General features: G+C 50.3%; 1 protein-coding gene across 1 annotated transcript; it reads right to left on the bottom strand.

Moving 5' to 3' along the window:
- Positions 1–1,812: 1,812 nt before the first annotated feature.
- HTR3A (5-hydroxytryptamine receptor 3A) lies at positions 1,813–27,944 on the bottom strand. Its single transcript, XM_025928966.2, has 11 exons — positions 27,906–27,944; positions 17,689–17,838; positions 15,329–15,583; positions 12,942–13,108; positions 11,365–11,409; positions 8,563–8,672; positions 7,134–7,303; positions 5,004–5,164; positions 4,429–4,639; positions 4,109–4,312; positions 1,813–2,632 (listed from the first exon to the last, which is right to left on the bottom strand). The coding sequence occupies exons 2-11, from the start codon at positions 17,801–17,803 to the stop codon at positions 2,334–2,336; spliced, it is 1,737 nt and encodes a 578-aa protein (XP_025784751.2). The 5' UTR covers positions 17,804–17,838; positions 27,906–27,944; the 3' UTR covers positions 1,813–2,333.

Genomic DNA, 27,944 nt, shown 5'->3' on the forward strand with positions numbered 1-27,944 from the left:
CAGTACTGATCGATGAGAGGCAGTACACTGGGTGTTCTCTGGCCCTGGGCCTCAGTTTCCTGTCCCTGGGTGGCACAGTTTGGATGCCGGATCGATGAGCTGATTGGCTGTGGCTAGTGGAGCAGAAGATGTTACACGTGGCGGCTCTTTCTCAAGGTGGTTAATTGGCTGCCTCAATGCTGGGCTCTGTTGCCCCATTGATTGTGGGTGAAGGGTGGGGGGGGGGGGGAGATGAGGAATCAATAGGTTGATTAGTGTCTTGCTAGCTTTCTGGTTGGACACTTTGTCAATAGCCACCCACTTACTGGCCAGTGGTGCACTGACAGTGCCAGACTGTCCCCCTTTCTCTCTCTCTGGCCGGAGGCATGAGACTCCGCCAGTAGCCTGACCAGCCCCAGCAAATCCTGGTGGGGTGGGGCAGCTTTTGGTCCCAAGACCGGGCTCCAAAGTATGAGCTTCCAGAACCGTCCTGAAAGAGTTGGGGTGGACAACGACCACCTGTAGCCCAATCTCTGCTCAGCAGGAGGCAACAACTGTGAATGGGGCCAATCCCCAGCCCCACAGCCTCTTGATTTTTGCTGGGGGACCCTGATATCCACCCATCAACAAAACAAAGGTAAATATAAAATCCCTATTTAATAGCAAAAGCCCATATGTCTGGAATGGAAGAAGCAGGTGAAATCTCATTCTAGTTCACCTTAGGAGCCAGCAGCTGGTTAGACAATATTTAATGAGTTCACTTTGCATGCTGGGGAGCACAGGGTATGAAGAAGCTGAAAGAAGCTAAAAGAAATGAGTCCTCTTCCTCAGTCTCTAGGATATCTCATTCTTGAAGCTCCCAAGGGCTCAAGGTCTACCCTCCATCCAGCTTCGCAGGGTGGTCTACAAATTAGAACTGCAGTTTGGGGTCGTGAAAAGGTATAACTTCACATGTTCCCTACTGAAGCCCTTATGATTGGCCAGCCCAGAACAGTTCATCCCAAAGATTCCTTTGGGGTCCTTTCCCTTTAGACTGGCAGCATTTAGTGCATGTCCAGCATGCCTTCCTCTGAGTGACAGGAAGCCCAAGACGGGGAGAAGGATAAGGCTGGAATGAGAAAGGGAGAACCAGAGAAAGCCTCAGGCAAAACACTGTGACACTAAGGTCACTCTGGGTGGGTTCTGGCATTCCTTTCCTCTGAACGCTTGTTAGATGGATGGAGTGATGGAGTGATAGAGTGCTCCTGAGCATGTCTTAAACCCTGGTGTTTGGGACAGGGGACCAGGATATGAAAAGTAACATTGAAGAGCAGGCTCCTGACTCTGCCTCTTTCATGGTCCTGCTCTCTTGGGTGAATGTGCCAGGGGCTGGCTGCTAAGAGTTCCCAAAGGAGATAGTTAAACTCAAGCCTTGGCTTTCCTCTGTCTTCCAAAGACCAGACCAGTGGGTGCTGACCGTGGTGCTGATGTCTTGGCCTCCACTGCAGGATCCTCTGGCAGGGAGAGAGCTCGCTCTCAGCTTCACTGACAGACCATGAGCACAGAATGGTAACAAGACTGTGAGGACTCTCCCAGCATCTTCCTGGGGGTTAACAGAGCAGGGCATTGCTAAGTGTTCATGATCCTTACCCTCCCACCTTGAATTCCACCTCCTATTAGGTCTTCATAACAGCCACTATGTGGTCGCCTCCCAATTCCCTGGGCTAGGAAGCACCAAATACTGAAACCACAGGTAATACCCCTACCTCATTTCCACCAGCAACGTTTAACTTCTTCTTCCACCCACCCAGCTGCTGACAAATGGTTAAGAAGAGAGTTTAGGCTTCATTGTATTTTATTACCCCCACCCGCCCCCTACCCCACCATCATCCAATGGAACATGAGTGTTCAGGGAAGTGGCTACAGGTGAGGTGAAGAAGGAGAACATTACGGTTGAATAAACCTAATGCAGTGTTACCAGCCATGTGCAGTAGAGAGTTGGTTTGCTTTGTATCTAAAAACAAGGCTAAAGGGGGAGGAGCAGAATTTCAAAGTGCCTTATTCAGGGAAGTGACAATGGGGAAATGAAGGATTGATACACAGATAAATAGAATGAAGTTAGGGAATGCATGGTTTTTTCTAGATCAAAGACAGCATGTTTTAAAGCCATGATAAGTTGGGTGGGGGGGTGGGGTACAAGAGTCTTGAACATCAAGCTTTTGGGGAAGAGTTAAGGCCCTGCTTCAGAATTACTGGCATTGGACAGGGTTTTGAAAACATCCCTGGCATCTGCTGGGCCCTGAAATCCTCAATCCCCATTCTAACCAGTGCCTTACTACCCCTCCCTCAAAACACCCCCACTGGGCTGTGCCTACTCAAGAATACTGCCAGATGGACCACAGAGTAACCAGGGTGATGCTGTAGGCCAGCACCGCCACCAGGTAGATGCGGAAGAGCAGCCCGTCCAGCACGGAGCCCACATGCAGCCATTCCCGGGCCACCTCTCGGCTCTCGTCCCTCTTCTCCAGGAAATGCCTGATGGAGGACAGCTCCTGCAGCAGCCCGCACACTGCCAGGGAGGCCTCCCGCGGTGGTGGTGGGGGGCTGCCTCGGCCCCTTGGGGTCTTCTCCAAGTCCTGGGGTCCTCTCAAATGGCTGCAGTGGTTCCCCACATCTGGAAAAAGGGCACAGCATTGGCAGAGGAGGGAAGCCTGGCAGAATGGCACGACCACTGTCCCTTCTGTGCCTGTGGCTTGCAGAAATTGTTATTATGAATTCCAGACATAAACAGTATAGATGTGAACTTGCCTATTTGTGTACCCAACGTCTCACTTGAGCGAACAAAGAAAGCAACACGGTTGAAGATTCCTGCATACCCCTCCTTAGTCACATCCTCCAATCTGTCCCCAGGTCACTAAGATATGAATTTGGTGTTTATTTTTCCCATGCATTTTTTTAAACACCTGGGCTTCCTGCAGCAATTTGATATCTATTATTTCACTTGAGCCTCACAATAGCCCCACGAGAGAGGCAGAGTAGGAGTGATTACTATTTGGACTTTTTATATGGAAGTGCTAAAGCTCAGAGAGGTTAAGTGACTAGCCTGTGGTCACACAGCTGGAGCATCATCTAAAAGTGAGGCCACCAAGGCTGAAGGTATGTGGACTGTGACTCCACTGCTGTCTCTGCTGTGCCATATGGCCTTGCTGCCCTCTCCTTGACTCCAGTCCAAGTCCCTTTGTACCAGAAAATACACCTTCAGCTATGGCTACCTCATAGGTGAGCAGTGAAATTGGGCATTAGGCTGGAGTACTCATTCATCAGTTCACGATGAGGTGGTCTTAGATTAACCACGCATCTCCTGTAAAAGGCCTAGCTCTCGCCAGAAGGGAGGACAAAGAGGGGTGGTGAAAAATACAAGCAGAGCGTCAGCTGGGCCTGGGTTCAGACCAGTCCACCAGTACCTTGGCTCTGTGACTTAAGGCAAGCTAGTTGGCCTTATGCCTGTTTCCTCGCTTGACAAATGAGGATGACAATCCTATTACGGGGCCTGTGCATGGCCTGGGATCACGCACAGAAAGCGCACGTGCCTGCCTCAAAGTGCTCAACAAATACATCAACAAACCACGACTACCACCACCACCAGCAACGGATGTAGCTGAAACAATTTGTCAGGGAGAACGAGCTTCACGTTTACTGTCCCCTGCACCCCTGTCCCTCTGTCATAGGTGTTTGAAATTCGAAGGGGACTTGGTCTCTGGGCTGACTGAATGCAGAGTTTTAGAAATCCTGGCTGCACACTTAGCCATGCTAGGTAAGGGGACCCATGACTGCTGGAGGGGCAGCTGTTTGACCCCCTTTTGGGTCCATCTCAGAGAAAGGCAAGTCCTTCCGAGCTCCTGACAGGCTCAGCCTCTCACTTTGCCCCGTCTCTCTCCACACCCGGACTGATGAGGGGAGGTGAAGGTGCGGAAAGGGCCCACCGATGACTTTGGCTGAACTCTGCTGCCTCCCAGTGAGACCCGGCACGGGGTGCCAGGTGCAGGGTGGCACTCAGTTCCCAGCCCCGGTCAGACTCGCCAGCCAGAGACTCTCCACCACGTCCGCACCCCCAAGCCCTCCGTGTGGGACGCCCCCTTTCCCTCTTCACCTGAGCAGTCATCGGTCTTGGCGGCTTGGGGGGTGGCCGGGGGCTCCCCTAGGCAAAGGAGCAGGGCCACCCGCTCCAGGACCAGGTGCCGCAGCCAGGCGGGTACGGGCTGCTGCAGGTCTTGCTTGTGTACCAGCCGCACGATGAGGATGGTCTCAGCCAAGCTCACCACCAGCAGCGCCATGCACACGACGAAGTAGACACCTGTGCACGCGGGGAAGGTCGGGGGACACACAGCAGGTGGGAGGGCGCCGGTTCTTCAGCCCCCGCCCACCCCCACCCCCAACCACACTGTGCTCTTCCCCTGGAGCGGGCTTTACCAATGAGGGGAGTGCCAATGGCTGTGGCCGGCAGCGTGTCCGACACGATGATCAGGAAGACAGAATAGCCCAGGAGGAGTGTGATCTTAAAGGAGACCCTCTCGCCACTGTCCGGAGGCAGGTAGAAGCCCACGATGTCCATGAACATGAGGAAGATGCTGGGCAGCAGCAGGCTGACTGTGTAGAACAGGGGCCTCCGGCGGATGACCACCTAGGACCAGGACAGGAGCTGGGGGAAACCCGGGGCACACAGGTCCTGCACCCAGGACCCCCCAGCCCATCATGGACCCCTCGCTTCATGGAGCTTCCGGCTTGGCCCTGCTGGAAGAGGAAGAACCGGACAGACCTCACATCCGGCCTCTGGATTGAGGCCGGTGGCTGCAGAGGACGAGGAAGGGACAATTCCCCTGAGCTTCCCCATCTGCTGCCCTGAAGGTCCCACGCATGTGTGTGACCTGGAGCTGGGAGAAGGGGTATAGATGGTCTTCCCCACACGCCTCCTGAAGTCTCCCTGGGGATGACGCCCAGCAGTTCTAGCTATCATTTCCCCCGCGTCTGTCGCCAGGGCCACTCACGAAGAACTTCATCTCTGCGTAACAGCCGCTGCTTTCCATGCTGAACTCACGAAACTGGGTCAGCACCCCCAGGAGCTCCCACTCGCCCTGGTTCATGAAGATAGTCTTGTCGAGCTTCACCTTTTCTGGCAAGCGCCACAGGGAGATGTTGATGTCCTGGACTGGGAGGGAAGAGACCGAGCCAGCTCTGGAGTCCAGGGCCAGGAGGATGTGCGGGGCCCTGTGAGGGTGGGGCCCGCGGTGGGCCGCACAGGCAGGACTTAGGTGGACTCAGCTCTTAGCCCTCAGCCTCCGTGTCCTCAGCCGTAAAATGAAGTGATAACGCACACTGTATCTACCAGAACCAAACTATTAGAAAGCCCCTTCTCTCCTTCTCTCTCCTCTCTTCCTCTCTCCCTCTCTCTCTCTCTCCCTCCCTTCCTCCCTCTTCCTCTCCCTCTCCCTGCCTCCCTCTCTCTCTCATGCACACCTCTTCTAGGTTTCCATTAGGGTCCCCCATTTAGGAAATGAACAAAAGTCAGCATTCTTCACGTTTGCCTTCATAGGGCTGACTATCCTCAAAGGTGAATTAGGGAAATATGCAAAATCTTCACTTAGAGAAAAGCGGTTTTACTTCTCTGCATCTACACTAGAGACATTAGACATATAGAAAGCCAGCAGCGTCCGTTACAGCAAAGTATAGGGAAAGATCTACGTGTCCACCAATCAGGAAAGTGCTTGCTTAATCAACTATGATGCATCCCAACCCTGAGCTATCCTACAGCAGTCAACATGTAGGCTAAAGATCTAAATATACACTAACTCGGAAAGATGTCCAATGCTTCTTGTGGTCTGTAAAGAGAATCAGGTAGCAGTGGCATGAATGATACATTTAGTAAAATAACAACCTAAGAAATAATTTTCCTGTACTTTCCATAGAGGAGTATGTATGTGTATATGCAAAGGATAGAGAAGGATCTGGAAGAACATACCATATGAGGCTTATACTGATAAAAGCTGTTAAGTCTTGGTGTGCGGAGTTGCTGGTGAAGAGTTCAGGATTGAAGGTGGAGGTCAAAAGTCAAAGATAATTTGCAATTCTGGTTTTTGTGCAAGGAAGTTCTGTATTATGTTTGTAATTTACAGTTAATGTGACGAAATCAAATAGAAGTGGAGGATGCCTTCTTGCCAGAGGGTGATGCTCACTTTGTAGACTTTAGTGAGAACCTCGTATTCATCCATTAAATAAAAGTTGCCAAGCACCTTCCTTTGTAGGCACTGTACTGGGGACCTAATGGTGGGCCGGAAGTCATGGTCCTACCCTCTGTGAATTTATATCTGATCGAGGAGCAGACATTGAACAAACACCTACAAGTGCAATAGAAGTGGGGAGAAGATCAGGGTGCTAAAAATTGGACAAGGGGGATGGCTAGTCTGGGATGAGAGGAGTTTCCCCGAGGCACTGACGCCAGTGCTGTGATTAGGTGAGTAGGAGACTTGGCTGAACTAGGAGTGGTGGGGGGCAGGAGGAGGGTGCAGGGTGGCCCAGGAGAGGAAGCAGCCTGTGAGAAGGGGAGAGAACAAGGGCTTTGGGGCCTGGGAAGGAAGGCAGCTGGGTTGGGCAGGACTCAGGGGAACATGCATCGGCTGAGGCTGGAGTGGTGACTGTGGGCAGCCCCTGTCGGCCAGGTGAAGGGTTTTGGTTCTATCTCAGGAGTGCAGGGAAGCCACTGAGGCTTTTAGGCAGGGAGGGGCAAGGCCAGGTTTGCATTTAATGAGCTCTCCCTGCTGGCTCTGAGGAGCATGAAGGAGAGGGGGACCGTTGGGGAGGTGACTGAAGAAAGCTGGGCAGAGAGATGAGGGGGAGGGTGCACCCATGGAGAAAAGACAAGTAAGAGACACTTAGTGTCAGATCCTAGCCCTCACCGGGGGTCCTGGCTATCATTCAACCCTTGTGACTACTGGGGAGATGGCAAGAACAACAGAGTCCCATTTGGAGGATGAGGAAACAGAGGCTCAGCGGCATTACAAAATAAGCAGTAAGTAACTTGAATAAAGGAGAGTGCCTGCTAGGGTGGGCTCTTCAAGTAGGGGTTTCGGGGACCCTCCAACCTGCACCCCCACCCCACAAAGCTTGTGTGCGGTACTCACTGGTGTGCAGCCAGCTGGTGAACGTCAGCGAGCAGTTCTGCACGTCGAAGGGGAAGTTGTAAATGTCCAGGCTACAGGCGGTCACCACCTGGAGGGGCTTGTAGTTCTGGACCTCGCCACGGTGCCCGACATACACGTACGGGATACTTGGAGACTTCCCCACGTCCACACTGGCCAGGGAACAGGGGCAGTTTGGGGGCTCAAGATTACCTGCCATTTCCAAGCAGGAAAGGGCATTGCTCCTTCATTCCCCCGGCAACCTGGCCACAAAAGGCAGGTGAGGAATCCAGGTACCTCAAAGCCACTTGCTGTCATGAGCATGCCCAGCTGCCCCTACTCCACCACCCATGCAGCTGGGCAGGGCCCAGCTCCCGGGATCAGCAACCCAGTGGCAATGGGCAAACTTGGTTGGGCGATCCATCCTGGGGATCCATCCTGACCGGGGCTTCTCTTTGCCTAGAGGTCCTGTGACATGAGAATAATCTTCCCAGGAGGAAAAGGAACTAGAGAAATCCTTGAGAAGAAAAGAGGCGAGGTGGACTTTGTCACTCTCTCTCAGCAGATCCCCAACCCCTAGGCTCTCCTAAATGACCACTGTGGCACAGAGTGGCCTGAGCTTAGGGTCCTGAGCCTGCAGCCTTCTGTGGAATCAGGCCAAGAGATAAGAAACTAAGATCCAGGCTACTTCACAGTCTAACCTGGAGATCCAGCCAGGAACTGGGATCCCTCCAGCCCGAGGTCTAGGTCAACTGTCTCCCCTGAAAAGCACTTTGAGTGGCAGCCACGTCATTGGGCAATGTGGTGGGTACTGGCGGAGGGCAACTGGCCCCGGGCCACCTCCTCCTTCCATCTGTGTCCCCCAGCCATCTTCCACTGCCTGGCATTAAGAAGCCCAGGCAGTGGAGCCTGAACAACCTGAAGGATGGGGGGAGGGCATGTTGGCCGGGGCTGTCAGCTGTTGGGAATCAAGGATGGTGGTACCCACTTCACATTGGGGGTGCGATCTGGAGCCAGCCAGGCATGTGTATGACTTGAGAGGTGTGAGTGTCTCCAAATCACCCCTGGGACCACTGCTGGAGCTTCATCCCTATCGGTAATCTCACTGTCCCCTTGAAAACCACAGCTGTCCTTCATTCAGCTATTATGACAGGGCAAATTCATTCCTTGGCTTCCCTTCCCTGGGAAGGGGGCCCTTGGACCAAGAAGTACAGGGTTTCCACATCAGGTGTAGAAAAAGAGGAGTTTTAAAAAGAAAAAAGAAAAAAAAAGAGAAAGAAACCAAAGGGGAATTTGGGCCCAAGCCAACTTTACCTACAGTTCTGCAAGCCTGGGTGAGACCTCTCATGCCACAGCAGAGTCTTGCCCCCAGCCCCATCTTTCCACAGCCCCAGAACCACCCAGCCACCCAGCATCAAATGACAGCACTCACAACTCGTTGATGAGAATGTCTGGGACCCAGATGCTCTCGGTGGGGATGGACAGCTTGGTGATGTTGTCAAAGTCCTCAGGATTCCACTGGAGAAACTCATCTGTCCAGTACTAGGGGAAGAGCAGGGTATGGTCACAGGCGGCCACCCCTCGGGATGACCTCACCGCTCAGTGCCCAGGCAACAGATGGGCATCTTCTTGGGGGAATCACTCAGCAGTACTGAGAGTCCCCCCATCTCTGTGCTCACACTCTCCCGGCATGCAAATATGACCCAGGAAAATGACGCCTTGCCCTGCGGTCATTTCTCCCGTCTGACTATCCCATCCACCAACTGCGGGATCTTGGACACATAGCTTCTTGGGTCTTGGTCTGCTCATATGCAAATTGGGACAATAAGATGCATCTTACAGGGTAGAGAGGGTTACTGTTAAGTTGTGATCAACACATTCCTCACTATCCTGTCAGAATGACTGATCTAAAAAGTCAACCTAATTATGTCATTCCCTTGCTTAAAACTCTAGGGATGCCTCTTGCACTTGGGATAGAGTTCAACCTCATGGCCAGCAAAGGCCTGCACAATCTGACCTCCAGCTATCTCTCTAGTCTCATTATTTGTTTAGATTTATTCATTTATTTTGAGAGAGGGAAAGCGTATGTCAGAGAGGGGCAGAGGGAGAGGGAGAGAATCCTGAGCAGGCTCTGCACTGTCAGTGCGGAGCCTGATGCAGGGCTCAAACCCTTGAACTGTGAGATCATGACCTGAGCTGAAATCAAAGTCTGAAGCTCCACTGACTAAGCCACCCGGGCTCCCCTCTCGAGCCTCATGGTTTTTGCCATCTTCTGTATGGAGTCTCCTTTCCACTGCGTGCAAACACCCCATGTCTCTGCATACCTGCGCTCTCCCACACCGCAATCCCTGTCTTCTCCCCTGAGGGAGGTCTTCTGTGTCCCTCCAGACTCAGTCAGAGCATCTGTCTGCTCCCTTCTCTGGGAACCTTCCGTGCCCCCCACTCCCCAGGCTGGATTTTCTTTAAAAAAATTTTTTTTTCAACGTTTATTTATTTTTGGGACAGAGAGAGACAGAGCATGAACGGGGGAGGGGCAGAGAGAGAGGGAGACACAGAATCAGAAACAGGCTCCAGGCTCTGAGCCATCAGCCCAGAGCCTGACGCGGGGCTCGAACTCCCAGACCGCGAGATCGTGACCTGGCTGAAGTCGGACGCTTAACCGACTGCGCCACCCAGGCGCCCCCCCAGGCTGGATTTTCATGTGCCCCCTCTGTGCCCTCATGGTTGGTATCTCATTCTTGCCTCATTGGAAATCTTGCTACATTCAACTGTCTGTTCATGTGTCTGTGGCCTCCCCTAGTCTGTGAGCTCACTGCAGGCAAGGCCTGAGTCTCATTCGTGTCTCTAATCCCGGTCCCTTGGCACAGTAGGTTGGCATCCCGTTACTACTGGGCACACGAGTGACCCTAGAGGTCCAGAGGTGGGACCTAGGCCAGATGTCCCAGGAAAGGAGCCCTGGGCTGCTTCTTCTTGTGCATCCCTTCCTTTGACGCAGGGAGTGCTCTATATTAAGAGATTTTTCTAGGGCGGAAGAGAGCAGTCTGGCAGGAATCAGCATCTGGCTTCTGCCTCCACCCCACCCTCTGCCCCACATGCTGGTGGTAGTGGGGAGCACTCACAAGCAGTGGAGGGATGTAACAGAGACCTGCACATGCCTGGCATGTCCCCAGACAGAGCCCCTCTAAGCTCTGACCTCTACGACCTGGCCCCATCCTCCCGCCCCCTCTCGCCAGCTCCTCTGTTTCCCTTCTACTCTCAAATCTGCTCTGCAGCTCAGGGCCTGCCAGCCTAGGACCAGCCTGTGGACAGCAGTCCCCACTACCTGCCCGCTCTCCCCCCCTAGCTCCTCACCAGCTCCCCACCAGTTTCCCCCCAGCTCTCCCCCCGCTCCCCCATCAGCTCCCCACCAGTTCCCTGCCAGCTCCCCACCAGTTCCCTGCCAGCTCCCCCCCAGCTCCCCGCAAGCTCCCTGCCAGTTCCCCATCAGCTCCCCACCAGCTCCCAGCCAGCTCCCTGCAAGCTCCCAGCTAGCTACCCATCAGCTCTCTACCAACTCCCCACCAGCTCTCCCCCAGCTCCCAGCCAGCTCCCCGCCAGCTCCCCATCAGCTCCCCGCCAGCTCCCAGCCAGCTCCCCGCAAGCTCCCTGCCAGCTCCCCATCAGCTCTCTACCAGCTCGCCCCCCACCCCTGCTCCCCACCAGCTCGCTGCCAGAAGGGCCACATGAAGGCCTTGAAGGCCTCAGAGACGTTCTCAGCAGTGGCTGAGCGATGTCCCTCAGAAGCTTGCAGAGTTGGGAGGTGGCTGAGGGTGTGAGGACTCGGTGGATGGGACTGCCCCGTGTCAATCACCCAATTTGATTGTCATCACCCTTGGCTTAATAGAAGGAAGAACTTTCTAGCAATTAGAGTTGTTTAAAAGTGCGGTAGCTTCCCGCTGAGCAACTGGGCACTGGAGGTGTTTATCAACAGAGACCAGACAAGTTGTTGTTCAAGATGCTGTGAAACCACTCGGAAACCAGAGGGGGTTTGGAGGATTTCTCCTCCGCTGAGCACGGAGCTTCCTTCCATCTCCAGTCCTGAGAGGAGAGGGGCCCAGACTCCCGGGTCTCCTGAGTCTGTCTCTGAGCCTCTTCCCCCCTCCCCTCACCAAGGCCTCTGGCATTCCTGACTCTTTTGAGGAATCCTTCCTGGAAGGGGAAGATCCCGTCCCAGGAAATGGGGGTGGGCGCTCACCTGCCGGTACCAGATGTAGGTGGTCAGGACCTGGTTCTTCTCATCCTGTGAAAGGAAAGAGGGCTCAGCGTCAGTGCCCCGTGGGCGGACGTCCACCTTGCACACGTACCCCAAGAGGAGCCGTTGCTTTGTGTCCCTATTCCTTCGGGAAGAGGTAGTGAAGAAAAAGAGAAAAGGGCCAACCAGGAGGAGTTGGTTGGTCTTTGACTAGGACACATCTAGGAAGAAATACAACTGTTTCTTTTTTAATTTCCTATCTATCTATCTATCTATCTATCATCTTTTACTATTTTCTATTATGTTATACATATATATGTCTCTATGCTACATATATTTTACATATATAATATACGTAACATATAAGATAAGGGAAAACATAAAGGGGGTGCCTGGGAGGCTCAGTCAGTTAAGTGTCTGATTTCTGATTTTGGCTTAGGTCATGATCACATGGATAGTGGGATCGAGCCCTGAGTCAGGCTCTGTGCTGACAGTGTGGAGCCTGCTTGGGATTCTCTCTCTTCCTCTCTCTCTCTCTGCCCCTCCCCTGCTCATGCTCTCTCTCTCTCAAAATAAATAAACATTTTTTTTAAAAAAAGAGAAGATATATAGAAAATATTTTATCTATCTGTATTTTTTAGATGTTTATTTGTTTATTTTGAGAGAGAGAGGACACATATGCATACCAGCGGGCAAGGGGCAGAGAGAGAGAGAGAGAGAGAGAGAATCCGAAGCAGGTTCTGTGCTGTCAGTAAGGAACCCAACATGGGGCTGAGTCCCACAAATCGTGAGTTCATGACCTGAGCCGAAATCAAGAGTCAGATGCTCAACTGATTGAGCCACCCAGATGCCCCTATATCTATACACTTTTACATATTTGTATGCCTGTATATCTACATCTGTATCTCCCTCCCACCCTAGTATGCAGTCAAGAAATGCAAAAACACACAGTCCAAAATTCATCACTGTCCCTCATTCCCAACTAATTCCCAGCTTTGCTTCCCGAAACAGCCACACGGGCTGCAGTAGAGACCGCGAGGCCAGGTCCTGCTTGCTCTGGTGCTCCCCATCTCTGCAACTGCTCTCTTGTTTATCTCTGCACAACGTCTGACCTCCTCACCAGGCAGTGCACCCCGCCCTACTACAGTCATTGATGAAGGAATTGATTTATCAATTGGTTTAGGATTAATTGTTCAACAATCATTTAGCAACACCTGTCATGTATCAGGGGCCCGTGTCAGACACCAAGGGCCTAGAAATGAATAGGACAGATGAACAGGACAGCTTATGTGGGGACATGGTTACCATGATACAATGCATGAAGAACCACATGTGGTAAGTGGACCTCTAGGAATAGGGGTTGAGAGAGGCAGCCACAGAGGTGACCCTGGTTTTCTGGTTTGGGCAGCTCTGTAGACGGTCGGTGCCGTTGTCCAGCCTGGCACGGGTCTGTGCCAGATCACAGGTACTCTGGGTACTTGAATGTCCCCTGTGCTGCCCAGGGAGTGGCCCGGCCTTACATGGTCTCTCACCCCAAAAGGCCCACCTCTGAGTGGGGCAGATTGGGGCCTAGTGCTCACCACGCTGAGGATGGCATAGACAATGACATCGATGGACACGGTGGTTGGCTTCCTCCAGTCCCGCACGGGCCGCACGCCCTTCTGGTAGTTGGCCAGGAGGTAATCTGACAGCCTCAGCAGAGCGGGCCTAGAGGTGTTCTGAGCCTGGGGGTGCTCCCTGCGCCTGGCTAGGAAGAACAGGGCAAAGTGGGCATCAGAGCCTGAGGCTTCCCCCATCTTTTGGCCTGGTTTGAAGGCTATTAAAAGGAAAATGCCTCCACTATTTTCACCCCAGAGTCCCAGATACTTCCACAGACTGAAAGTCCCGTCACTGGAATGTTTTGTCCACAGAGATTCCTGCCCAAATCTGAAGGTATTGTCTCCTAAGGGTAACCTACACACTCATTTCCATGAGAGAGGGGAGCTGGGCTCTAAACGCAGGTGATATAAGACAGGTGAGGTCTAAGTGGGCCAGGGGCTGAGAAAGGTTGAGCAGGTACCTGCCCAGAGGAGGTGGTCTGCAGGAGACAGAGGAGGGGAGCTGGGGAGCTAAGGAGGAGTGGCCCTCGGGATGGGCACTGGAAGGAGAGGGGGCTGCAAGGAAAGGTGGCCCCAAGTACACCATCTCTAAGCCCAAAGGTCTGCATGAAGGTTTGCCTCAGTCAAGGTCAGACCTCAGCGTCTGGCCAGATCCTCGTCAGCTCCTTGACCCCAGCCTCCTATTAACAAAGAAAGAAAGGAGGCATCCCGTGAAAGCTGCCATTCCTTCCTGCGAAATCCTCCCCTCTGAGTCATGCACGCACAAACTCCTGGGGGCAGGTCTCCTCCAGAGGGTTGATTTATGGGCAGATTTGGTGGGTTGGGAAGAGGGTTAGACGTGAGGTTACAGGAAGTGAGGAGAAACTGAATTGTTCCCAGAGCAGGAGACCTATAAGGACAAAATGGCGATGAGAAAACCTAACTCTGGGGTCCTCACCCCATTCTACGGGGGTTTCACGTGCACCTGTTACCCCTCTGGGAAATAGCGGAAGCACTTCCTGAAAGGTGCCAAGAAAAAGAAGGTGAAAGTCATAGGGTAAGGAATGCGAGAACCCTAGAGGACCAGGGCACAGGGGGCAAAGCTGTTAGGGGACTAGCAGGGTGCCTCTGGGGTCTTCCACAGACCAGGTGCCAGTGGGCCTGACTTTCTCCAAACAAGGCTGCCTCTTCTCGCATCTTGTCTATATAATGTGGGCAAATCTCTGCTACAGATCCCCCTTCCTGCTCCCCACCCACTTTCCCAGATAAACTTTCAGCTTCCCTCCGAAGGACAGAGAAGAGCAGAGAGAGGGGGAGGACAAGAGACCACTTATTCCTGTGGAATAATATCAGTTAACACATTCTTCATTTCAATCTTCGAGCAGCCCATGGGGGCGGCTGTCATGACGGCACGGTTTCCAGATAAGGGTCCCCAAGGCTCAGAAAGGTGGAGACTGTGCCCCGCAAGTGGGGGAAATGAGATTCAAATCCAAATCTCTCTATGTCTTCACTACGCAAGCAATAGCCCTGAGTCTATTGCTGGGAAACGGACCGGTGTGCAGGGAGCCAGACTGGACAGCAATTCTCCTCAGCCAAGAAAGCTCCGAGCCACAGCCTTAACACGCCTCCTGGGTCTGTTGGTCCTGCCGAGCTTCCACAGGGACAGCTCAAGGCAGGAAAGCCAGCACGCACGTGCATGTCAGTTCTTCCTCTCTGTTCAGCCCTGGGACGGCATCCTAATTGTGCCCCAGCTCTCCCAACCTAGCTCTGCATGGGGAGAAAACCTTCCAAAACAGGAAATAAATATTGTTTGTGGCAAAAGGAAACAAATCCTTTTGTGACCCAAACACCTCATATCCCAGGAAAGCAGGAGGAAAGGGTAGGGGAATGCAGAGAAGTTTGGGGTTATTAGAGTTTAGCTCTGGAAGGGAACTTGAGGAAAGGAGGCCCAGGGAGCCCATGCAACAAGACCAGGGAAGCTGAGGTTGGTTCTGGTCGCCACTCTGTTGCTAATGTGCTGTGTGACCTTGAGTGAATTATGCCCCCTCTCTGGACACAGCATTCCCATTTATAACAAGAAGGAGTAGACCAAATGAAGTCCAAGGTCCCTTGCAGCTACTGTTCCATGAGTTTGGGAGCAGGGCAAAGAAGACAGGAGCCCCTCTCGGCAAGCCCGGCCCTCACCTGGCACTCCACCACCCCTGCTTTTGAGCTGGACCATAGTGCCTTCAAATTCTTGTGGTCGGAAGTGGCAAGATCCCTGACTTTCCCGAAGCAGCACCCACTCTGAAAACCTCCCTCCCTCAACCCCTGGGGGAATCAAACATCCCCTACCCGACCTCTGCAGGTGGCCAGCCATGTCCCGTATCTTTTCCCACCTGTCCCCTTACCTTGTCCATGTGCCAGGAGTGTGGGCAGAAGCAAGGCCAGAAGGACCCGTGGCACCCACGACAGCATGGTGACTTTCCCCGGGCGTGAGCTGCCTTGGAGTGGCCTCAGGGTAAGACGTGCTGAGAAGCAGGCTGCCCACACTCTGCCGGCTTCATGTCCCAGCCGGCCTGCCTCCTCAGGGCCGCCTTCCACACCTCTGAGGCTGCAGCCTCCCACTGCTGAGGGGCCACCAGGGCTGGACAGTCGCCAAGTTCCTGCAATCAGTCCCTCAGCCGGATCAGGTTTCAGGGTGGGAAGGAAGGAGAGGGAGCCAGTGAGAGGGGAGGCCGCCCAGCTGATGTCATGGGGCAGGACTTAGTCCGCCCCTTCAGCCAGGTGGCTGGGCCAAATGCTCCAAGGAGTAACTTGGGGTCGGGGGCTGGGGGGTTGGGGGCCGCTGCAGGGGCTCCTGGAGCAAGGGTGCAGCCTGTCTGCTGGGAGTGGCCCTGGGCTGCTACCTTCATTTATGTCCCATGGCTAGTACGCTTGGGTAGCATGGGGCTGGGGCAGGGGGAGGTGCGGCGGGAGCAGGGGGTGCCATTCATTCACTCCCCTTCCTAAGCAGGGGCCGGGCATCTCTGCACACAGAGGAAGGGACCTGGGTTACCACATGGGGTTACCTCTGTCCTTTTGTCCTCATCAAAATATTTATTTTTCTCAACAAAATATTTAAATTTAAATATTTAAGTAGTAACCTGTATATGTAATTTATACTAAGCAAATATATTTATATATTGTTTCATATACATAATATGTATTATTATTATTAAGTTTATTTATTTTTGAGAGAGAGAGAGCACAAGGGGAGCAGGGGCAGAGAAAGAGGAAGAGAGAATCCCAAGCAGGCTCCAAGCACTGACAGCACATAGTCTGATGTAGGGCTCAAACCCACGAACCATGAGATCATGACCTGAGCCGAAATCAAGAGTTGGACACTAAACTCACTGAGCCACCCAGGCACCCCCATAACATGTATTATGAAAATATAATAAGGGTGCCTGGGTGGCTCAATCAGTAAAACATCTGACTTCAGTTCAGGTCATGATGTTACGGTTTGTGGGTTCAAGCCCCGCATCAGGCTCTGTGCTGACAGCTCAGAGCTTGGAGTCTGCTTCAGATTCTGTGTCTCCCTCTCTCTCTATCCCTTCCCCACTTGTGCTCTGTCTCTCTGTCTCTCTCTCTCTCTCAAAAATAAATAAACATTAAAAAAGTTTTTTTAATTAAAAAAGAGAATACAATAATACATGCTTATTATAGAAAAATATGAAGAAACATTAAAATCATCCATGGGCTTACTCACTACCCAGAAACATCCCCTGTTAATATTTTGATATCTATTCCTCTATAATTTTCTGTTATAATGTGTACAATGAAGTAAATACACTGTACATATAATTTTGCATCCCATCCTGTCCTTTGCTTATTAATACCATTTCATGAACATTGTCAACACTTTCCTTTTAAGAATTTTTTTAATGTTTATTTATTTTTGAGAGAGAAAGGCTGAGCAGGGGAGGAGCAGAGGGAGAGAGGGACAGAAGATCTGAAGCAGGCTCTGTGCCGACAGCAGTGAGGCTGATGTGGGGCTTGAACTCACAAACCATGAGATCATGACGTGAGCTGATGTCAGATGCTCAACCAACTGAGCCACCCAGGTGTCCCATCAATACTTTGCTTTTAAACGTTTTCTTGAAACAAGGGTTTCTTTTTCCTTTGTCAGTCGAATAGGAAAGGATCTGTCCCTCAGACACCCAGCTGTGTGCCAAAAAAACTGTCAGAGAAGCGTGTGGCTGGGAATTTCTGTTTGAGTGAATCTCACTCCCACTTTACCGTTTGGGTAGAAGCAGACTTCTTTGCCTCGAGTGTGTGAAAAGCAAGATACACCTGTATCAAATCATGGCAAGCCTCAACCACAAATATTTTTATTCCTTTCAATTCCATTTCCAGTTGGATTTAAGTGTGGCATAGGCTGGGAACACTGTGGGAAAGAAGAATTTTCTCAGTTGTCATGGTTAAAAAAAAATCACCTTGGTCAGGGCCGAGTCCTTTTTGGTTTTGTCTGGATTTCCCCCCTTATTCGTGTGCATGATGAAATCTGCATTAGCATTTAACACTCACTGATGGAGTCCCTTTGGATGGCTATTAGCCAGAGTTTGGTGCCGGAATGCTTGGTCCAGCTCAAGGAGATCGGGCTACCCTTCTCTGAAGTCGTGTGCTTCCTCACTGCACAATCCAGATAAAACACGGAAAATCATCTCCAGGAATTCCTTTTGGAGGAATGGAGATGAGGACACGCGGTACAACAGGAGAAACTAGGCACCTCCACTCCAGAACGAGTACATCCAGCCTTGACAGCAGGACAAGGCAAGAAGAACCAGGCTGTCCCCAGGCATCCAGGCTGAGGTCTTGAAGGGGCTCAAACTCAGGAAGGGCATTTGTGGATTCCTAAATCCATCTTCAAGCCCAGCATCTGGAGTGATACACAAAGATTCTTAGGCTCATGTTCATTTCTCATTGTCACTGAGAAATCTGCTGTAAATTTCTAGAAGGATGTTTCCTCTTGTTTACGTGCATTATAAAATCTACAACAAGCATTATACCATTCACTGACGGGGGCCCTTCGTATGGCCGTTACCAGGTTTGGTGCTTAGCAGTAACCCACTGGGGTTTCCATTACAGTTGCTGCATCATTAAAGAACAAACAACACCTAGCCGCTCCCCTCCATGTCCTAACCACTGCCTCCGAATGCCCCATTTTGTCCTCCCTGGGGCTCCCTGCGCATACCCACAAGGCAGTCCCTCACCTGTTGCCCCAAGCCACGACCAGTGTGGCCTGGAGCCCATTCCTTCCACAGAGCCAAGCCACCTGGAGACAGACAGCAAGAAGAAGCACTGGGCACTGAACTTGTGCGGGCATGGTCCCCAAGCAGTGGGGGAGAGGGGGGCAAGAAGATGGTGCAAAGAAACAGAAGGTAATACTACAGGAAAAGAGGGATCTGGAGAAGAAGGGAGAGAAGGCAAAAGTAAAAGGAAGAGGAAAAGGAAGATGAGAAAAGAAAACATTGGCAGGAAACGGAGAAGAAAAGGAAGCTAGCAGTAAAAGGCAAGGAGAAAAGGAGAAAAAAAAAAAGAGGGAAATAGAGGGAGGAAAAGAAAAGAAGGCTTCAGGAGAGGCAGAGCCGTGGAGTTGGGGTGGCCTGAATGTGACTGACCCTCCAGTGCTGTGGAATGGAGGGCCAGCCAAGGCCACATGCCAAGCCCCGGGCAGGGAGCAACCAAAAAGCCTGGAGACCCTGTCCTCTGAGCCCCAAGCCTTCACTTCTGCTCTGAGCTCCTGGAATCCTCTGGGACTGCCCAACTGTGCTGGGGAGGGAAGAGAATGTCTTGGTACAGTGTGTGCATTAGGGAATTAGCTTTAGGTAATAGGATTATAGCGAGCCGGGCAGGCCACGGCCTCGAATGGAGATGTATTGCCTCTGTGCCTCTCTGATGGAGCATCAGTCAAGTTTCCCCCAAAGAAATTTCCTATTAATGGATTTGATGGCACAGCAGACAGGGGGTAGTTGGAGCTGTGGCCAGTGGCGGGGTGTAAATTGCCTCCGATGAAACTGTGGAGTCACTTTTGTCCCTTTTAGACAAGATAAAAATTAGTGAGCGGCCTTGATGAACTCGCCGTGGCCGGTGGGGACGAGGGAAAAAGCAGAGGCCTGGCTAATTTGATTCCGGAGCTCTGCCTGCAGACGGCCGGGCTCCTCCGGGGGCGCAGAGGCAGACACGCAGACGGCAGCGGCCCAGGGTGGGTAATGAAAAGCCCTGAGGACGCAGGACCTGTAGGCCTGTGCCTTGGCTTTGTGTCCAGCTGCTCCCAACACCGTGCCCAGGAGGACTGTAGTCACGCCTGTGCTTGGCACTTTCCAGAATTCAATCAATCAACCTGGGTTTAAATCCTACAGAGGGCTCTGGGACTCAGTGTAATCAGGCGGTGAAGAGCCCAGGCTCATGGGGGCGCACACCCTCCTGCCCCTTACCACGGTGCTTGCTCCCATTTTCCAGGTTAAAACACAGAGCCCAGAGAGCCTCTGTGTCTTGCCTCCGTTCCCACAGCCCGTTAGGGGATGGAGCTGAGATCCCTTAGACTCCTGGCTGCAGCCTTTTACTTTCAGTCGTGTCTCCCGTCTCCTCCAGTAAATTTTACTGGTCTCTGAAACTTTTACCACCAAAGAGCCTGACCTTTTAAAACCTATAAACTCAGAAAAACTTCTGCAATCTGTCATAGCATCTGGCCCCACCAGGCGCCCACCTGCTGGGGAAGGGTTCCGCGTGGGGGATGCAGCTCCACTCTCCACGGCACCTTGAGGAGAGGGGTCCACAGGCCCTACTGGCTGCATGCTACCCACGCTCGGCACTTGTTCACGGAATCCCTGCGGGCTCTACCCCTCAGCTCTGGGAAGGGCACAGGGTCAGACAGGGGAGCCCTTCTTCCACCAGTTCCAGGCACCTGACACATCCTGGCATGGAGGTTGAAAGATTTAGGTCATCTCCCCACGGGGATGATGGAAGCCAGGGAGATGGGAAGAGGCCTGACTCAGACTTCCTAGTTTCCCTGCCCACAGAGGCAGCAGTGGCCTTTATGGAGAGGAGAGAAGAGGAGCAGTCTCTTCCCTCCTGGCCTTTTCTTTCCTTGATGCCCCATCATGTCCCATCTCTGGGCCTTCTCTGTCAAGGCCCTGCTCCTTGGAATGGCCTGCTTCTGCACCACTCCACAACAGTACCTGCCATTTAGCAAGCACACTGTGTGCCAGGCACTGTGCTAAACTCTTTATCACATTTAACTTCTATTTCCTACGAAGAAGATATGATTATTCCCATACCGCAGATGAGAAAAGGAAGGCAGAGATGGCACAAGAACAGACACTTAGATCAACGGAACAGAATAGAGAACCCAGAAACGGACCCACAAATGTATGGCCAACTAATCTTTGACAAAGCAGGAAAGAATATCCAGTGGAATAAAGGCAGTCTGTGCAGCAAGTGGTGCTGGGAAAACTGGACAGCGACATGCAGAAGAATGCCACTTACTTACACCATACACAAAAATAAACTCAATATGGACGAAAGACCTAAATGTAAGACAGGAAGCCATCAAAATCCTCAAGGAGAAAGCAGGCAAAAACCTCTTTGATCTTGGCCGCAGCAACTTCTTACTCAACACCTCTCCAGAGGCAAGGGAAACAAAAGCAAAAATGAACTACTGGGACCTCATCAAAATAAAAAGCTTCTGCACAGCGAAGGAAACAATCAGCAAAACTAAAAGGCAACCGACAGAATGGGAGAAGATATTTGCAAAGGACATATCAGATAAAGGGTTAGTATCTAAAATCTATAAAGAACTTATCAAACTCCACACCCAAAAAACAAATCATCCAGTGAAGAAATGGGCAAAAGACATGAATAGACACTTCTCCAAAGAAGACAACCAGATGGCCAACCGACACATGAAAAATGCTCAACATCACTCATCATCGGGGAAATACAAATCAAAACCACAATGAGACACCACCTTACACCTGTCAGAATGGCACCATTAACAACTCAGGCAACAACAGATGTTGGTGAGGATGCAGAGAAAGAGGATCTCTTTTACACTGCTCGTGGGAATGCAAGCTGGTGCAGCCACTCTGGAAAACAGGATGGAAGTTCCTCAAAAAACTAAAAATAGAACTACCCTATGACACAGCAATTGCACTACTAGGCATTTATCCAAGAGATACAGGTGTGCTGTTTCAAAGGGACACATGCACCCCTATGTTTATAGCAGTACTATCCACAATAGCCAAAGTATGGACAGAGTCCAAATGTCCATCGATGGACGAATGGATAAAGAAGATGTGGTATATATATACAATGGAGTATTACTCAGCAATCACAAAGAATGAAATCTTGCCATTTGCAACTACGTGGATGGCACTGGAGGGTATTATGCTAAGTGAAATTAGAGAAAGACAAAAATCATATGACTTCACTCATATGAGGACTTTAAGAGACAAAACAGATGAACATAAGGGAAGGGAAACAAAAATAATATAAAACCAGGGAGGAGGACAAAACAGAAGAGACTTATAAATATGGAGAACAAACTGAGGGTTACTGGAGAGGTTGTGGGAGGGGGGATGGGCTAAATGGGTAAGGGGCACTAAGGAGTCTACTCCTGAAATCATTGTTTCACTATATGCTAACTAATTTGGATGTAAATTTTAAAAAATAAAAAATAAAATTAAAAAAATAATAAATAAAAATAAAATAAAATAAAATAAAATAAAATAAAATAAAATAAAATAAAATAAAATAAAATAAAATAAAAAGGAAGGCACGGAGTAGTCAAGCAGCCCGTGCAGAATTCCAGGGCTGATAAATGGAGGGTGTGGTGTTAGGTCCTACAAACTTGAAAGCCTGGGCTCGTAACCTCCCGATTACAATGAGTCCAGAGAGAGCATTCTGTAGGATTGAGGCCCAGGCTGACTGGACTCTGGCTCCGATCCCTAGTATGGATGGGAGTCCCCCCATTCCTGCCTTGACTGCTCTTATTGAAAGGGCAGGCTCATTGGGTTGGCCCTACATGCCTGCAAATTAAAGATTCTTTTATTAAAGAATAGTCATAAGAATATATGATAACTTTAGGGACCATTGCATTTATTGTTTTCCCCAATACAGACTGGATTCAGAAATACTGCCCTTTCCCATCCTGGCCCCAATATAGCCAGTTTCTGCAAATGCTAGGTATGGGGCTTCAGAGTAAACTTGGGACCAGTGACCTTCTGCAACCCCTCGTCATGGGATGGAAGTGATGCTAGAATCTCTGGACTATAATATTACTCTATTGAGTCTGGGTGCATGGGGTGGGGCTTCCTTGTCATCTGTCACCTGGAGAGGAAGTCTTTTCTAGTCCTCCAAGCAGAAGGGATGGAAATCCTGAAGCAGGTGGCACAGTGGGGCTTTTTCTGTCGATATGGACCTCAAAGGTCAAGATGGTTGAGTTCGTTTTTAAGGCACCACCGTCCACATGCAGACAGGCAAGAAGTAGAGGTGAAGAAGCCCCAAGAAAGGGGCCTCATGAAGTCATGCTTCTCCTTTGGGAGCCCCTAGAGCATTGTGGGGCTGCAGGGAGGTATTCGACAGGCCTGGGATGACCCAGCACCCTGTGCCCTACAAGACCGAGTATTTCAGTCGGCGAATACTCCTTTGCCTCCTTGTCCTTTCTCTTCCCTTAATGGGTGTTCATGTGGGAATCCCCAACCTTCATCTGCCACACTAAGGGGTGGAGGAGGAGGAGGACTTTGTTCCTGATTGGCCAGTGAGGTGGCAGCAGCAACTGTCTGAGAGAGAGAAGCGTCCAAGCAAAGTGAAACCCTAGGGGCCCCACTGCCCCACCTTCCTAGAGATCTTCCTGCAGTGAAACCCTGGAGATCCGGGGACTTGTTTTCATAAGAGTGGTGGCAATCCTTCATGCAGGCCGTGTGCAGCAGAGAGGCAGGCCCACCCTTCTTTTCCCCTCCCCTCCTTCCTGGCACAGAAGGGTGGCCATATTGCTCTGGGTCCTTACAAGTAGCCAAGACCAGGATGCTCCAGCTTCTGGAGAATGTCTCCTTCCTATAAGATGAAGCTCCCCTTCTACCCCAATCCCCAGATATCCATCAAATTCTGTTCGTTGGCCACAAACAACAGAACCAACTCCAGGGTGGTCTCCAGAGTAGAAGGTCAACCTGGAACGTGCACCTAGAGTCAACAAGCTGGTAGCAAAGGCCAGGCATGAGTGTGGCTGGCAATGTGTCATTAGCCCATCTGGTCACCCCAGAGCTGGGCCAGGGACAGAAGGTTTGGTTTAAATTTCTCTTCTACTTGAATTCTAATTTCTAGAAAGGAAGGGACTAGAGAGGGCTTTTTATCCATTCCCTTGCCTCTTGGAAGATTAGTGTCTTAATATATTGTTATTAGTATTTTCCAAAAACTTTTCAAAGAAGGAAAACTCAGAAGCCCCTTTGGGATTCCAAAGCAAAGTTTCCTGTACTATTAAATTTTAATTGCACTTGGTACAATTTGAATCATTTCCTTTCATCCTGTGGAAATGAGTTCCATCTCCTATTCATCCTCTCCATTGTCTCTGAGAGGGTGAGAACCTGGTGGTCATTTCTGGGCTCTTCCAGAGGCAGAGAATAAAAATATTTAGCAACCTTCGTGAGGCTCTGCATGGTTTACAATGTACTTTCCTGCATGCTCCCCTTTCACTTTGATACTCAGGAGAGCTCTCTGAGGTAGGTGACCTTGTCCCCATTTTATAGCTGGAGAACTCCTGCTGTGAGACATGTAGCAACTTGCCCAAGGTCACTCAGCAAACAGGTGGCCGAGACTGGTTTAAAACCCTAAGCCAAGAGAAGATCTGATTCTCTCCTCTGCCATTTCCATTGGGGGAAGGAGCGGAGAGGAAGGAACAGCAGGCTGTATGGTTGTTGCCTCAGGGGCGGTGAGATGCAGATCCGGGGACAGGGTGGGGAGGGAGACATTTTCTTTATCTACCCTGTTACGCCTTTAAGTTTTGTCCAGTGTACATGTACCATCTCACTGAAAAGAAACTAGATGGGTTTTTAAAAAGAAGCAAGAGGAAGAATGGAATACCAGGCGACTCTAGCCTTGCTTCCATCGAATACTCCCAAGTGTGGCCGTGGGCGAACCAACTAAATCGTCTGTGCCTAGGTCTTATCACCTATCAAATGAGAATAAAGGAATAGTTGCTCTGCCTACCAAATTCACGGACTCTTTTTGAGAATAGAATAGTTCAGTAATTATTACTCTGGAATGGGGAAGGCAATGCCAGCATCATATGGTTCAAATTAAGCACACGCCTTCCCAGATATTCTGAGACCCGCTCCCTCCCCACCTCCCCCAACAATTATGAAAATCGCAATTCATGTGTTATGAAAAAAGCACAGACTCTGGAGTCAGACTTGACCTCAAATCTCAGTTGCTCAGCTTACTAGTCCTTCAACCCTGGTCCAGACACCTAAAGCAGGTCACCTCAGTTTTCTCATGTCTAGAGTGGGCATAAGCACGCGTGCCCCCCAGGGGTCATGAGGATTCAACGGGCTGAGGGACGCACAGCTCAGCATGCAACCCAGGGCCCAGGACACAGCATAGGCTCAGAAGCTATTAGTTTCCTTCCCATTACAACAAAAGGGATCAATAGAATTAATAAATAAAAGAGGTAATGGCTTGTGAACACCCTAAAAGAGTTAAATACAGCAATAGAACCTGAAAGGGGTGGGTTCCCAGCAGCTTGCCACCAGCCTGGGAAGAGGGGAGGGGAGACCAGAGAGCAATAGCTTGTGTGTGAGCCTGGCTGCCCTCACCTGCTTCCCACGTCACCTTCCCAGCGAGACCTTCTCTGACCACCCTGTCTCACATACACCCCCCTTGCTCCCTATATTCCTTCCGCACACTTCTCACACGCTGCATGCTCAGTTTATTTATCTTGTTTATTATCTGTTTCCCCTGCTAGAATGTGAGCTCCACAAGGGTGGGGATTTTTCCTCTCTCAGCTTTACTGAGGTATAATTGAGAAATAAAATTGTGTACATTTAAAGTGCACAGAGTGGTGATTGGATATACACATGCATTGTGAAATGATTACCACAATCAAGTTAACGAACATATCCAACCCCTCACATAGTTATCTTTTTCTTTGTGTGAAAATGCTTAAGACCCACTCTCTTAGCAAATTGCAGGTATACAATACAGTATGGTTATCTGTAATCACCATGCTCTGTGCAAGATCCTCAGAACTTATTTGTCTTTTTTTAATAAAAATTTTTAATGTTTATTTATTTTTGAGAGAAACAGAGAGACAGAGACAGAGTGCAAGCAGGGAAGGGGCAGAGAGAGACACACACACACAGAATCTGAAGCAGGCTCCAGGCTCTGAGTCGTCAGCACAGAGCCTGACTCGGGACCCAAACTCATGAACCGAGAGATCATGACCAGAGACGAAGTCGGACACTTAATCAACTAAGCCATCCACACATGCCAGAACATAGTCATCTTATAACTGAAAGTTGGACCTTTGATCAACATCTCCCCACTCCCTGCCCGCCCTCCCAGCCCCTGGCAGCCACTGTCCAATGTACTCTCTGCTTCATGAATTTGACTTGTCTTCTTTAATCCTATATTTAGTGATACCATACAGTATTTGTCTTTCCCCATCTGGCTTATTTCACTTAATATAATGCCCTCTAAGTTCATCACATTGCAAAATGGCAGGATTTCCTCTTTTAATGGCTGGATAACAAATACTTCAGTGTATGTATTGATCATATTTTCTTTACCCATTCATCCACTGATGGACACTTACGTTGTTTCCAATCTTGGTCATTGTGCATAATGCCGCAAGCAACATGGGAGTGCAGATATCTCTTCATGTAGTGATTTCACTTCCTTTAGATACACACTCAGGAGTGGGACATAGGTAGATTTATGTTTAATGTTTTGAGGAACCTCCATACTGTTTTCCATAATGATTACACCAATTTGCAGGAAAGGGTTTCCTTTCATCCACACTCTCACAAATCTTTCTTTCTTTCCTTCTTCCTTCCTCCCTTCCTTCCTTCCTTCCTTCCTTCCTTCCTTCCTTCCTTCCTTCCTTTCTTTCTTTTTTTGTCTTTTTGGTAATAGCCATTCTAACAGTCCTGGAGTGATACCTCATTGTGGTTTAGACTTGCATTTCTCTGATGATTAGTGATGTTGAAAACCTTTTCATGTACCTGTTGATCATTTGAATATCTTTTTGGGGGAAATGTCTATTCAGGTGTTTTGCCCATTTTTAAATCAGATTATTATTATTTCTTGCTATTGAGTTGCATGAGTTCCTTATCTATCTTATACGTGAAAACCTTATCAGACATATGGTTTGCAGGTGTTTTCTCCCATTTTGTTGGTTGCCTTTCATTTTGTCAATGGTTTCCTTTTCTGTACAGAAGCTTTGTAGTTTGATGTACCTCTGCTTGTTTAGTTTGGCTTTTGTTGATTGTGCTTTTGGTGTTATATCCAAAAAATAACTGCCAAGACCAATGTCAAAGAGCTCTTCCCTATATTTTGTTCTTCTTCTTTTTAATGTTTATTTATTTATTTTTGAGAGAGAGTGAGAGAGAGAAAGAGAGGGAGACAGAATGTGAGAGGAGGAGGGGCAGAGAGAGAGGGAGACACAGAATCTGAAGCAGGCTCCAGGCTCTGAGCTATCAGCACAGCGCCCGATGTGGGGCTTGAACTCACAAACCACGAGATCATGACCTGAGCAGAAATCGGATGCTTAACCGACTGAACCACCCAGGCGCCCCAAGTTTTTCTAACACCACTTATTGAAGAGACTGTCCTTTAGAGGCAGAGATTTTTATTTGTTTTGTTGATTGTTGAATTCCCTGAAACTAGGAGAGTGCCTATCACATAATAGATGCTCAATAAATATTTGTTGGGTAAATGAATGAACCACAGTGGTAAAAGGGAAGACAATGAGGCTATTTAGCAAAATTCACCTGTGCTCTGGAGCTCTCCTGACCTCCTTGGGGGTGTGGCTGTCAACTGAGGTAGCAAGGATACTGCCAGGCCTGGCGTTGGGATCCTTGGCTCCCTCCCCTGGTTCTGGGGACACATGGAGCAGACTGCCACGGCCCCACTGCTGTCATAGCTCTGGTCTGTTGCTTTCTTGGGCAGTGACCCAGGGGGTCTTAGCTGGCCACTGGGTGGCTTGTAAAGTAATGTATGTCTTGGAGTGGAGAACATTTGGGCTCCCTGACCTGCCACTAACTGGAGAGAGAAAAGACTCTGTGACATAGAGACTGTAGTCCTGTGTGAGCCAATAGACAGATGAGACAATGGGGAGAGGACAGGCATAGGAGAAATCCCAGCTTCACTCCCAGTAAGAGAGAGGCAGTGAGACCCCACAGGAGGTCTATGCTATGGAGCCCTCTTCCCACAGCACCCAGTGGAGACGCAGGATCCGGTAAGGAGGTCACATGGCCTTCCTGCTTCAGGGGCCACTGTCTCACTCACTTTGCACTTATGGGAGAGCAATCAGCCTAAAGCAAGGTCTTCAACACGTCCCAGCAGACACGCCTGCCTTGGTATGAACATTCTCTAGAGTTGGAGACATCAGAGAGAGCTCCCTTTGGCCTTTGAAACCATCTAATCCAGCCTCCATCTGGCACCCAAATCTCTATGGCATCCCCAGCCAAGGGCTCTCAGCTTTTACTTGCACACCTCCAAGCAAAGGAGGAGACCTTTCAGAACCATTTCATTTTTGCTGAGATATTTCTTATTTTGCTCCTCAGATGTATTTCTCTAACGTTTCCACCCACCCAGGGCTATTCTTCAGGACATTCACAAATTGATACCAAGGCCTGCCACCATTATGCTTTCTCATCTACAGGCCAAGCCCCTCACTTCTGTCAGCACAGAGTAGAGCAGAAAGGACCTAGACAGGGAGAGCAGGCTCACCTTAGGATCTGCAGTGTCTCCCATCTGCCTGGGGCCTCC

This window comes from Puma concolor, chromosome D1 (assembly GCF_028749965.1).
Source record: "Puma concolor isolate L17-30 chromosome D1, mPumCon1.1.hap2, whole genome shotgun sequence".
NCBI classification, from domain to species: Eukaryota; Metazoa; Chordata; class Mammalia; order Carnivora; family Felidae; genus Puma; species Puma concolor.

Coding starts and splice junctions, on each gene's coding strand:
- HTR3A (XM_025928966.2), bottom strand. CDS start 17,803: ATGCCCTTCCTGAGTTTGAGCCCCTTCAAGACCTCAGCCTGGATGCCT. Junction 8,673..11,364: donor CCTACATCTGGTACCGGCAG/GTGAGCGCCCAC, acceptor CTCTTCCCCTAG/TACTGGACAGATGAGTTTCT. Junction 4,313..4,428: donor CATTGGCACTCCCCTCATTG/GTAAAGCCCGCT, acceptor CCGCGTGCACAG/GTGTCTACTTCGTCGTGTGC.